This window comes from Antennarius striatus, chromosome 18, assembly GCF_040054535.1.
Source record: "Antennarius striatus isolate MH-2024 chromosome 18, ASM4005453v1, whole genome shotgun sequence".
In the NCBI taxonomy this organism is placed as follows: Eukaryota; Metazoa; Chordata; class Actinopteri; order Lophiiformes; family Antennariidae; genus Antennarius; species Antennarius striatus.
The window spans coordinates 1,780,350-1,793,214 of record NC_090793.1 but is presented as its reverse complement, the minus strand read 5'-3'; the positions used below and the strand labels follow the sequence as shown (position 1 = coordinate 1,793,214).

The window sequence follows — 12,865 nt, the reverse complement described above, 5'->3', positions numbered from 1 at the left end:
TTATATGTTTTATTCTGATTTATTGTACAGTAACATGATATGACGAGCTTTTAACGGTTTATTTTATGATTCCAGTGTTAGTGGCAGACAGACATAAAGTAAAACGACGTATTTTTGTTTTCCGTGTATTTTTTTGAAAATCGACGTATAATCAAAAATAACGTAAGCTGAGGTTTATCTGTATTTGAAATTTGAAGCTTATAGTTACATCAAAATTTAAATCAAAATTATTTTTTCCCGAGATTTGTTAATGTACTGAATATTTTGTTTGTTTTCGTGCCTCCCTTTATTGACGCGTCGGCGTTTCCATCAACTTATAAATTAATTCATGTCAGCAACTATAGTTGAAACTGCTGCATCAGCCAGAAATAATCCGTACAAATTAAAAGCTTCCTCAGCTGCTCGCCGTAATCAGGCCTCTGATTGGCTGAACACAAAGGTGAATTCACTTTCCTGATCCGAGTAAGTAAGACCAACAATCCTTATCCCGGCTGATCCGAGGAACTGATCCCGTTGAAGCGGGGGTACGGTTCCTCCCACCGCCTCCTCCTGTCTAATGGCTTTGTTTTACACAGATTTACCCGTTAGCATCTGTCGCTAGGCTTAGCGCCAGTCTTTGTTTCCTTCTAATCTCTGCAGAGACGACTGGACCAGTTGGATTTAGACCTGGACCAGGGCCTGGCTAGAGTTAGGCTACTAAACAAACTACCAAAACTAGTAACTAGCTAGCCAAACTAGCTAACTCAAATTTTCTCATTTTATACAAAAACATTGAAGAGGAGTGAAAAGTAAGGGGCAGTTAGGAGAGTTGAAGAGTGTGGGGTGGGGGCATTAGGGGCAGTAATTGGTGATTTATACCCCCAGGCGGAAAACGGTATTCTCCAGAAAGAGTCTTGGTAAGGGGTTCAGTCACACCTGAGTTCAATGTGTGACTGCATTCATTCCAGATTACCCATAATCCTCAGCAACGCTATCTGAGAACCTAAACCTCACAAGAGTCAGAAGGTATCCTGAATAGTCTTCATCACTCCTTCATCATCCCCAAGAAAGGTCTTCATGTTTGATCCCCTCAATCTCCTCGCGTTGATGCTTGGTGTTGTCGCGGTGATGGATCACTTTTTGACCGGACCCCCCCCCCCCCATTGATTAGCCCTCCCCCAGGCTGAGACCTCCTGCAGAGCGATTCTAATTTGAGGTCTTCTCTTCATTAACCTCTTCTTGTTGAGGCGGGACCGGCCCGTGGTCGTCTTTGGTCGCCCCCGCAGGGAGCGTTGATGTGATTGGCTCTGGATAACACATTAGAACAAGAGGTTCTTTGTCTAAATGCCGCAGGCATTTTTGAGAAATTCAGAGTATTGCCAGGAGTAATAGAGGAATCATGTTTTGGCACAGCTGGGATGATAAAAACGATGAAGGCCACTGTGACTGAGGAGGAGGTCTGTCGGGGTAACATCAGAGATCGGTTGTGACGTTCTTTATTGGCTCATCACTCAGAGTTTTGTCTTGAAGCTCACCTCCAGACGTTCACGATAAGCAGCCGTCTGCTGAAACCAGTTGCCATAGGCAAGCTGGGGTCAAATTAACCTCATCCATCGGCCACATGTCACCTGTGTGGCAGGTGCCATGAAACACGAGCCCCGAGTGCTTTTCAAGACAGGAAAGTTAATGTTCTGCCCAGAGGAGACAACACCCGCCCAGCCCGGTTGGAAACCAGCGTCTGACTGCTGTTATTTTACATTTCATGTTTGGAGACGTGATACTTGTCCTCTGGGACACCGGGTAGGAACATCTGTTCAGCTCTGATTCAAAAAGCACCTGACAGTACAGAGCAGAGAAGAACCGACAATAAACTGGCATCAGCAAGGAGGAGGTCCAGAGAGGGTTCTACCACCAACTTGAATCGGTGTTGGTACTGGATTGGTACTGGTATTGATGCTGGTATTGATGCTGGTATTGATGCTGGTATTGATGCTGGTATTGATATGGCACTGGCACTGGTAGTCATACAAATGTTCAACTGTGGTATTTTTAGTAGTATTTGTACTGGTGTTTGATACTGCTGTTTGGTGCTGGTACTTGTATGTAGCGCCAGTACTGGTGTTTGGTATTGTATTTGTTAATGCTATTTGGTACTGGTACTGCTACTTGGTACTGGTATGCAGTCCTAGTATTTGGTGCTGGTACTTGTATTTAGTGCCGGTATTTGGTGCTGGTACTAGTATTTGGTACCAGTACTGGTGTTTGGTGCTGGTATTTGGTGCAGGTACTGATATTTAGTGCTGGTATTTGGTGCTGGTACTTGTATTTAACACGGGTATTTGGTGTTGGTACTGGTATTTTGTACTTTTTATTTGGTACTTGTACTTGGTGCTGGTACTTGTATTTAATACTGGTATTCAGTGCTGGTACTTGGTATTTTTCAGTGATCCTCAGGTCTTCTACATTAAAATTTAGCAGAGATGCCAGAAACATCCAGGAACTAAAGATAAACACAGGAAATCTGTTTCAGCTCAATGACAGCAGAACCTCTAGATATCTTCATTACTTCACCCTCAGTTGCTGCAATTTCTAATTTTTCTTTCTCATCCTCCTCTCGTGTCGTCTTTCCCTGTTCTTCTAATATCATGATGAAAATCACCCAACCTTTATTGAACCTGTAGATTTACTTGAAATCACTGGAGAACGGGGTTCTGCTGGAGTCTTGTTCAGTAACACGATAAACAATCCGGGTAAAACAGAGATTCTTGGCGTTGGTTCCTGAACATCACACCAACCAGGAGAAGATCCGACAAGTTTACAAGACGCCACCCTTGTTGTTTGGTCCGGTTTCTCTTACCAGCTGTTTAACGTTCCGCATCCTGATCGCGGTTTTAAATGTTTGTTATTCCATCTCGGGGCTTCTGGAAGTCTCTCTGATACATTCTTGAAGATCTGCTGCCGTTATCCGTTGTGGAGTTGCTCATAATCCTTGTGTTGGAGGATTCAAGTCTTCAACCAGAGAACCAGTGGCGCACAACTGGAGCAAACGGGTGGAGGAAGTTGTCACGGACCGAGTCTACTGTAAACAACACTTCAGGAAACGGGTCGGCAAGTCTTCCTCTGATTTTAGAACAATTACCTCTTGGGAAATGTTGGTCTTCAAAGAATTCCGTTTACTTCAGGTCGGTTTGGGTATAATCGACCATCTGATACTCTGATTTTCTTCTGATTTTCTCACGAGTCTCTATTTTTGTGCCACTCATGCCTCCGTTTGTTCACTTTCCTGTCGTCCAGGTGTACACCTACAAGCAGAATGCCCTCACCCGACAGAAGGTGCACCCCATGCACCCCAGCAGCATCCGGGGGGTGGAGGACATGGCGACACTTGAGGACCTCCACGACGGCGCCATCATGCACAACCTCTTCCTTCGCTACCAGCAGAGGCACATCTATGTAAGTAGACCGACAATGTCTCCCGATGACAATGAACGCACCACGAAGATGACAGGAAACAGGCAGAAGAAGTAGCTCCAGACCAGCAGGGGGCGACAGACTGTCGTTTGTACCCAAGAACTGAAAGTTGATGTTTGTTTCGAGGGCAGTAAAAATAATTCAAGCCAACAGCAGAGGTTGTGTCCTGAAATGACTGGACTTGGCTTTGTGAAGTATGTTGACTAAAACATATTTACTGTAAACGCCTGGAGAACCCAACAGGTTATTCAGGTGACATCAGCACACACCTGTCGGCTGAAGCATGAATGAAACTGATATTTCTCAACACGAGTTTACATCTACGACTTCATTCCATAAAAATAAAGTTGTTTGTTTTTTAAAGATATTTAACTAGAGTTGAGTCTCGTGTTTTTTGAGAGCCTCCAGGTTCACCTAGAATACCTCCTTCCCGTTGTCATCTACATCCTGGATCGTTATTCAAAAGAAGTTTTACTGTTACGCCATATTTCAGGGTTGCTTTAAGTGCGCAGTTTGTTTCTGACGTTTCCACGGCAACAGCATTGACCTAGTGATGAAAGGCTAGGGCGTTGAAACCCAAACAACCAGAGAGATTTTCCGCCTCATTGGATCCAGGTAACGTTCCTGGACGGTTCTGTTCTTCATCCAGGAGCAGCAGCCAAGTGAAAGGGAGGATGAGGATGATGATGATGATGATGATGATGGTGATGATGAACAGTTTGGTTTTACGCCGGCGTTCCAGCGGCGTCTTAACTGGGACCTTGGAGCTAATAATGGGTTCTGGCTCGGCTCGTCTTGCAACCGCAACGACGGAACTCTGAAGAGAGTGTTAGTGCTGGAGTTTCTCTTCAAGATTTACTGTTAGCATGTGCTAACAGTCATTCCTTACCAGACTACTACTATACGGCGGGATAATTAGCATACAAAGCTAGCTTTGTCCCTGCTGGCCCAGTCGCAGCTAAAGAACCAATGACCATCTACAGTATAGAAAACAAAGGACTATGTAGGACAAACGGCGCTGTCTGGGTTCACAGCTCACGAACAAACGTGACCCAACACTCTCTTCAAAACAAACCTGCCACAAAGGCGGCATTGTGCTTTCCGCAGGCATTAGCGGCGCTAACCTTTGACAAATGGCGTCTCGTGACTTTAATCGCATCTGAATGCTCCCGTATGGTCAAAATTATCCAATCAATTCATCACAGCCGCTGATCGCCACTCTGACTGGGGGGGGGGGGGGGGGTTCAGTTTCCCTGGGGGCAGAATCTACAAAGAGGGCAAATTAAAGGAGAGGTTTTTTTGTTAAGTGGGTAAACCGATGGGAAGGACTTAGAGTGCACAGCTGAAGCTCGCGACCCGGCAGCGGGCGTGTTTATCCAGCTAAACCTGGTGTTCACAGCTTAGAGGATGTGATCTGATTAATATTCAAAAAACTTCAAACGGTGCAAAATACCCGATTTACGATGTTAAGTTTCCCCAGCAGACAAACTCTTTGGAAAACAGTTTATTTGTAGACATATTCAAATGAGATTTAATCATCTTTGTATTTAAAATAAAGTAGAAAATGGAGTTACGAGTTGAATCCGTTCAGTGACTGAACTCAAAAGTCAAACATTTAAAATAAGTACGATTTTAATCCATTCCAGCCTGTAAAAAAAAAAGCCCCTAAACCCCTAAATCATAAAAAAACAATATATTTTTATCGACCAATAGACATGCAGACTTTACTAGTATATAATTAATTACAGTGATCCCACGTTCCTCGCAGTTAATGCGTTCCAGGAACCACCCGCAACAATGAAATTCCGCGATATGGTGGGAAACTTTATTTTTTTATTTACGGTAGCTTAAACGTTTCTGACCCCCCCCCCCCATACTGATAATAAACCACCTTCTATCTGTATGACCTTTTCCCACACTCTGACAGACTGTTTAAAACACTTTTGTGTCTCACAGAAGTGCGCTACGTTCCGAGACTCACAGTACCTAGCGCACTTCCCGATGCTGTCATCCAATAGAATGCGCGTATGGTATCATGTGACTGCCTACCAAAAATAAGGTGAAGCCGCCGCGCATGTTGATGCGCAAATACAAGATTACCGTATGAATAAGTTACGTAAAACAATGATAAAGTATGAAAAGAAACTCAATTCAATTTAAGCACTTTGCTTCAATTTGAATTCATAATTTTCATTTCATTCTCGTTTTTCCCTCAAACACAAACCAGCAGCGGGTCAGTCACCGACATCTGGCTGCTTCTTTTATATTAAACTCCTAACATGGGGCTGAAACGACGGCCCTCGGGGGCGTGTTGAGAGATGATCAAAAGAAAATTCCTTCTTGCGTGTATTTTTGTCTGGTCCCATCAAGGAGATTCTGTGATCCTGGACATTATTTATATCAGAGAAGGTTTCTACCTATTAAATGCACTAAATCTTTATCCTCCTCCGGCACATCAACCTTTTCAAAATTGCAGAATGCGCGTAATAAATACGCTGATGAAATATGGATCACCTGACTTCAGTGCGGTCCAGACGTAGTAGAAATCCGTCTTTTCGCGGCGGCTGATGGATCGGCTTCTCGTCACGCCGCTGCCGTTCGTACATTCCTCTCCGTCCCGATGAAAAATGGCTCAAGGTCGTCCCGACCTTCACGTTGCCTGAGCGACGTCGAGTTTTCCCCGTCAGATGATTCTGGTTAACGCGGGGTCGAGTTCCTCATTTCTGAGCTCGGTTCTTGGGTTCCTGGAAACGACTTCCATGGTGAAACGGGACAAAGAAAGTTGAGGTGACTGATGCTTGAGAAATGGGGGGGGCCTCATGTCATAACCTGTCAGGGGCCCTGAAAGAACCCCCGCTGACTTCTGAGATACAAATCAAGAGAACTGATGAGTTCTGGTCACGTTTCAGAAACTGCTTCAAACTATTTAGAAAATTCGTCAAAAATGACCAAAAAGTTTCCCGAGATGACGATGATGAAGATCAGAACCAAGAAGTTTGTCATTAGTGCGGTAAAATTTAGGAGATCCACTTCGATAACGACGTTAAAACTGTGTTTCTGCTTGTTGTACTGGAAGCTGTGAAGCTAACTGGCCCCCAGCGCTACATTTGTTTAGCGTTAGCATTTCATAGTTCAACAGGGAGTTTAGAAAAGAGGCTACTAGACGTGTGTGTGTGTGTGTGTGTGTGTGTGTGTGTGTGTGTGTGTGTGTGTGTGTGAGTGTGTGTGTGTGTTATGATTGTAACCAGCTGTGCTGTCAAACGGTGGCCTCACTCGTCTCCTCTGCAGATTCCAGTGGAAAACACACATTCTCTCCGAGTACCCCAAAAACACCCCGACACACACACATGCACACACACATATTTTCTCATTCTTCCGTCACACACTCTCATTTTTCTCCCATATCTACCTCCCCCCAACCTAACCCCAAATAAATTCTCCAATAAATTGCAGGAAATTCCTTTTCTTGGTCATTTGTCTCACTTCTAGCCTCAAGTCAGATGAGGCCACGGTTCTCGACTAGTGATGCCTAGATCGCTCCCTCTGGGCTGGACCCTCTGGGCTGGATCCGGGTTGGGGTTGTAGCTCAGGGTCTTGATGGACAGGTGTTCTAGTCCAGTATCATCGGAAGTCTGGGTATGACCCTCACCCGTGGTCGTGAGTTCTAGGTCTACGTTCCGACCCTTGCCTGTTGTCCTGAATTAGATCTTAGATTTCTTTTATTTCTTAGATCTAATGTCCAACCCTCGTCTGCGGTCCTGGGTTCTGGATCTACGTTCCGATCTAGATAAATCTTCTTAACTGCGTCTTGTTTACGACGGATGCATTCATGCTAACTTTTGAACACGCCTCATTTGTTGCTTCATGCTAATAAAGATGTGAAGCTAGCAGCTGAAGGACGTTTGCTCCAGCAGCTGCCAACGTAGGGCGGGGGGGTTGCAGCAGGGGTTATGGGGGGGCGCGGGGGTCGGGTGAATGGTTGGCATACCGAGAGGTTACCGCTAATGTCCTGTTCATACCAACAATCAATCAGTACCATACCGCCGAGGTGAACGCAACGCGTCAACGTTAGCCTGTTTGACTGGTATGTAGGGTATACCCCCCACCCACTTGCCCCCCCCCCCACGTGAGCACAGGCTGAAGAAATAAACATTACTGGGAGTCTTGAACTGATCTGCGCTGCTAAGAACAAAGGAATGGCTTTCGGAGGCGCTGCCAACTGGGTCAGAGCAGAACCCAGTGGCTAACGGGTCTCTGACGGACCAACACAGCTGTTCCGGCGTCAAACCCCCCAACACCAAAACCGAGAGGGTCAGTGTGTCACGGCAGTGAGACATATTTCTGACGGCGACTTCAATCAGCTGGATCAGATTATGCATCTACAGGAGCCAATCGGTTTCTGTTTGCACCCGTTTCCTGGTTGGTTTGCAAGCAAGACGGTAGAAAAGCTCCCGAACCGGCCTGGAAAGAATCGGCTCCAGGATCCAAGACTTTTCAATGTTTTCCTCAACTCCTAGTCTTCCAACTTTTTGTACCAATCAATCTCCTTTGGTGGACTTTCTCCGGAGATTTATCGGTGTTTTCTTTCTGATCCCATGATGCTTTGCTCAGCGTGACACTGTGTTCGCTCGCTCCGACATACCCAAACGTGTTTGCGTCACAAACTGCCGTAACTTCTCTGTCTTCCTCTGATTCTCAATCCTCTGTTCTGCAACTGGTTCAGTCGTCATGACGATAAATTCCGTGATTAGAAGCCGGGTTTTCACTGACAAGCTCCGCCCATTTCTCTGTTTTGAAAAACCTAATCGACGTTTATAGACGTCAACGTCAGAGAATGAGTTTAATACGCAGAGACGTACGACAAAAACCTAGTTTTGCATCAAATTTGGCATAAAGTAGCATTAGCGCTGCACTAGCATTGCATTAGCATACGTTAGCAGTGCATAAGCACTGCGGCGTTCTTTTTTCCTGGTAGAGTTGCCCTCCAGGACTTTATACAGTCTGTTAAGCGCGTTACAGTCGACCCGCCAATAGGTGTGTCTGAAACGAAGCATCCCCCCGTTTCGATCGGGTGGGTGTTCAAATGAGGGGGGTCCATCCCGTCACACGGGAAATTAAACATAAACAGTGGATCAGGATTAGTTTAATGGCCAAGTATAACAAATGTGCAGGATTCCGTCGTGTCCAAACTCGGAGACTGCTTCTCATCTCGCGCTCGCCGCCGTTTTCTAACATTTCCTGCCGTCAGTCAGGCGGGTCGGCGAGCGCTTTGTTTCTGATCCGCCGAGTTTTTCTACATCTGGTCTTCATTTCCCTCGCAGCGCATTTATCTGGTTCGCTTTTTGGACATGCATGCCTCTCAGTGTTCTACGGTTCCACTGTCGGCGGGACCGACTTCTGTTGGACGGAACGTTGGTGTTCTTGATTGCAGACGGATCTGCGGGTCGTGAAGCAAAACGCTGTCGAATCCACTACGTTTTTGGGGTATTTTTTGCCAAATTGCCAAAAATCCTTTTTTGAATTCATGTAAATTCAATGAAAATTTTCAATCAAACAGAAAACATCGAGAAAAAACTGACTTCAAAACCATTTTAAGAAGCATTTAGAGCTCTTGATGGGAATTAGAAACACTTTTTTTTTTTTCAAATATTTTCTGCTTTAACGATGATTAAACTGCGAAAAATAGAAACATTTATTTGGAAATAAAGATGGGATTTCCCATAATCCCCTGTGAAAGCATTTTGTGAGATTGATCTCCATTGTTCTGTTGTCGATGAAAGGCAATCTTTCGCGGTTGAGACGCTTCAGTCGCTCCGATCTGGTGGAAGTTTATTCTAATATCCATTTTTCTCTTCACAAAACGTTTAATGTGCTTTAATTTGACTCTTAAAACACGAATGAAAAGAAAGAGCTCGTCTGCGAACTTGTTCAACGTGGGCAGCGGTCGTCACGCGGCCGTTTGACGGACGCCTCAGGCTGAATACCTCCAACGGGGTAAATACGGAGATCACGTTTCTGGCGTCATCTCTGTGGAATGACTCTGAAATGTGTGACACCACACATGAAGGACGGGGGGGGTGGGGCCTCGCCTAATCACATCAGCCGGGGCGGGGGGCTAGAGGAAGGGGGTTCTGATGAGACTCGCAGCCAATTAGCTCTCAGCTAGGGTGCTGCCGTGGAAACAGTTACCAGGATGGAGAAACAGGGGTTGGCGGGGAGGGGGGGATCTAATTCGGTCCAAATGGTTGTAATTCATGAAGTTAAGAGGAGACATAACTTAACCCCCCCAAGCTGCTGCTGAAGTTCGTCTGACGTCCATGTTTGTCTTGGCGAGAAGCTTCAGGGAGTTCAAAATGTTTGAGGTCATTAAAGTTTTCTACATACGGAGAAAGATACACGACTTCACCCATTTTACGTTTTTGTAGAACTCCAACAAAGCTTTTCAGCTACAAACAAAGGAGGAAGAGTCACTGCAGGAAAGAAGAATTTGATTTCTTCTTGAATTTTCAGCATCCAACCCTTCTATCCGGGTCCAGGTCCCATCCTTCTATCCAGGTCCAGGTCCCATCCTTCTATCCAGGTCCAGGTCCCATCCTTCTATCCGGGTCCAGGTCCCATCCTTCTATCCGGGTCCAGGTCCCATCCTTCTATCCAGGTCCAGGTCCCATCCTTTTATCCGGGTCCCATCCTTCTATCCGGGTCCCATCCTTCTATCCTGGTCCAGGTCCCATCCTTCTATCCAGGTCCAGGTCCCGTCCTTCTATCCAGGTCCAGGTCCCATCCTTCTATCCAGGTCCAGGTCCCATCCTTTTATCCAGGTCCCATCCTTCTATCCGGGTCCCATCCTTCTATCCGGGTCCCATCCTTCTATCCAGGTCCCATCCTTCTATCCAGGTCCAGGTCCCATCCTTCTAGCCGGGTCCAGGTCCCATCCTTCTATCCAGGTCCCATCCCTCTATCCAGGTCCAGGTCCCATCCTTCTAGCCGGGTCCAGGTCCCATCCTTCTATCCAGGTCCAGGTCCCATCCTTCTAGCCGGGTCCAGGTCCCATCCTTCTAGCCGGGTCCAGGTCCCATCCTTCTATCCAGGTCCAGGTCCCATCCTTCGACCCTGTTTGGTGGTTTCTCTTCTGTCAGGATGGAATGTCATTGGTTTTAGTCACGATGATGGAAGTTTTTCCGTAGAATAACAGAATTTCTCCTAGATTGCTGTATGTAGACTCAGCTCTTCCTGCTGGAATAAAACGGGTTCTAGTGGGAGCCTCCGGGGGTGTCTTTAAGGGCGTGGACGTTCCCCCGAGATTCAGAACGATTAACAAGAACCCAAACAACACATGGCACCGCGCGACGCATTTAGCTTCACAACCCGACTGTAAACTGTTTATCCTGCCGCTCGTGGGCCTATAAACGGACTTTCCCTCCTGGGGGGTGAAGTGGCGAGCCGTTTCCACTCCGCTCCGCCTGAGAGACGTCAAACATGTTGATTTATGATCCTCTGTGAATTCTATCAACACCACCTCCTGCTCTCCTGGTCTCCGGCGCTGCATTTGCTCACTATTTGTCATGTAAATATGCCTCAACGGCAACTCTGATGTATTTGCATTCAGGCAGGATGTAGGTCAGTCAGTCAGTAGGTCGTCAGTAGGCGACGGGAGGGAGGTGGACCAGGACAGGTGCTAGACGTTCATACTGGAGGGGAGGCCAGCAGATGTAAAAAAGCCCCAAACTCCCTAAATTATGGAAAGAGACCCACATATTTTTATTAACCAATGGAAATGTAGACTTTACCTATGATTAATTAATTATATATAAGTTATTTAAACAATTTAAACAAGCACGACTCGTATCTCGTATTTTTGCCTCTGGAACACTGCGCCCCCTGTGGCGACATGTTACCATGACATTTTTACCTGAAAATAAAATTGTCCCGACCCTGAAGCTGCTGAAGACACAGTAACACACGCTCTGGATGACAAATATATATTTGAACAACGTCTTTACCATCAGGAACGCTGCTAGACCGCAAACACGCCTGCAGCCGTGTTCTAAGGCGTGTCAGTCTTTATATGAGCGACACGCATCTGTAGCATGAACAACAGAACCGGAACGACCTTCATGACCTTCATGACGGTCTCCGTCGGGTTCAGGTTCTCACCTGCTCAGGCTGAATTCATCGCCTGGCGTCCCGTCGGACGTTATTTTAGCTGGAACCCCCGGTCGAGTTCGCCCCAGACGGTTTTTCCTCTCGTTCATCCAAACTAAACTCTGGTGTTCTGGTTCGAATTTATCTGCGTGTTTCAACAGGAGTCAAACGCTTGAAGCTCCTGTCTGATGGAATCAGCTTAAAAAGCACTTTTGCTAACCGTGTTAGCGGCGGTAAATCAACGGTGGCTGCAGATGTAAAGAAATCCTGGCTTTGGCTAAAGTAAACACGTCAAACTGGAAAATGTCACAAACGTTTCAGAGACACGTGGATTTAAAAGAAGGTCCTGAAACACTGTTTGATGTTGTTTTAATAGACAGTCTGACTGATGAGGAAGAGGAGAAAACGGTTCGTCTCCTCCAGGCAGGAACCTGATGGAACACTGGGTTCTGCTGTAATGATGTTTCACACCCGAATCACATGCTAAAGCATAACAGAACATTAAGTACTTTAACCTTAAAGGAACCTAGACAAAAAAAGAAGCTAAACCCCAACAGAACCTAGACCCAAAAGAACAAAAACCTGAATCCAAAAAACCTAAACCCTGAAAGAACCTAAACTCGGAAAAAAACCTAACCCAGAAGACTGTAAAACCAAAAATAAGTTAAACACAAAACACACAAACAACTTAAACCCTATAAAGAATCTAAACCCTAAAAGAAACTAAACTGGAAAATAACCTAAACCCAAAAACAACCTAAACCGAGAAAACTCTAAAAGAACGTAAACCTGAAAAGAAACTAAACCCTTTTGGGTTTAAAAGAAATTAAACCCATAAAGAACCTAGAACCCAAAGCAATCTAAACCTGAAAAGAACCTAATTTGAAAAAATCTAACCCGAATAAATCTAAACCCAAAATGAAACTAAAGCCGAAAAGAACCTGAACTGAAAAAACCTAACCCGAAAGAATCTGAACCCAAATAATAAACTAAACCCAAAAAGAAACTAAACCTGAAAAGAAACTAAACCCGAAATAAAAAACTAAACTCGAAAAGAATCCAAACCCAAAAAGAATCCAAACCCGAAAAGAATCTAACCCCGCCCCCAAAAAACCCCCAAAAAACCTAAAAAAAACTTTAAAAAAACGGTGACGTGTAATCTGACGTGTCCTCAGCAGCTCGTCGGACATGTTTGACCTTTTCTCTCCCCAAAACTTTCCAAAGCAGCTTCAGGTTTCAAAGTCAAACCCACCAAAACGCTGAAATAGAAGCT

At 45.5% G+C, this 12,865-nt stretch overlaps 1 protein-coding gene across 1 annotated transcript in view; it reads left to right on the top strand.

Annotated features, from left to right (window-relative positions):
* myo10 (myosin X) overlaps nucleotides 1–12,865 on the top strand; it is a 59,571-nt gene that overhangs the window by 17,910 nt on the left and 28,796 nt on the right. Inside the window, exon 3 of the mRNA XM_068340045.1 lies at nucleotides 3,274–3,432. Coding sequence (XP_068196146.1) covers nucleotides 3,274–3,432 — 159 coding nt within the window. The remainder of the gene's footprint in view (nucleotides 1–3,273; nucleotides 3,433–12,865) is intronic.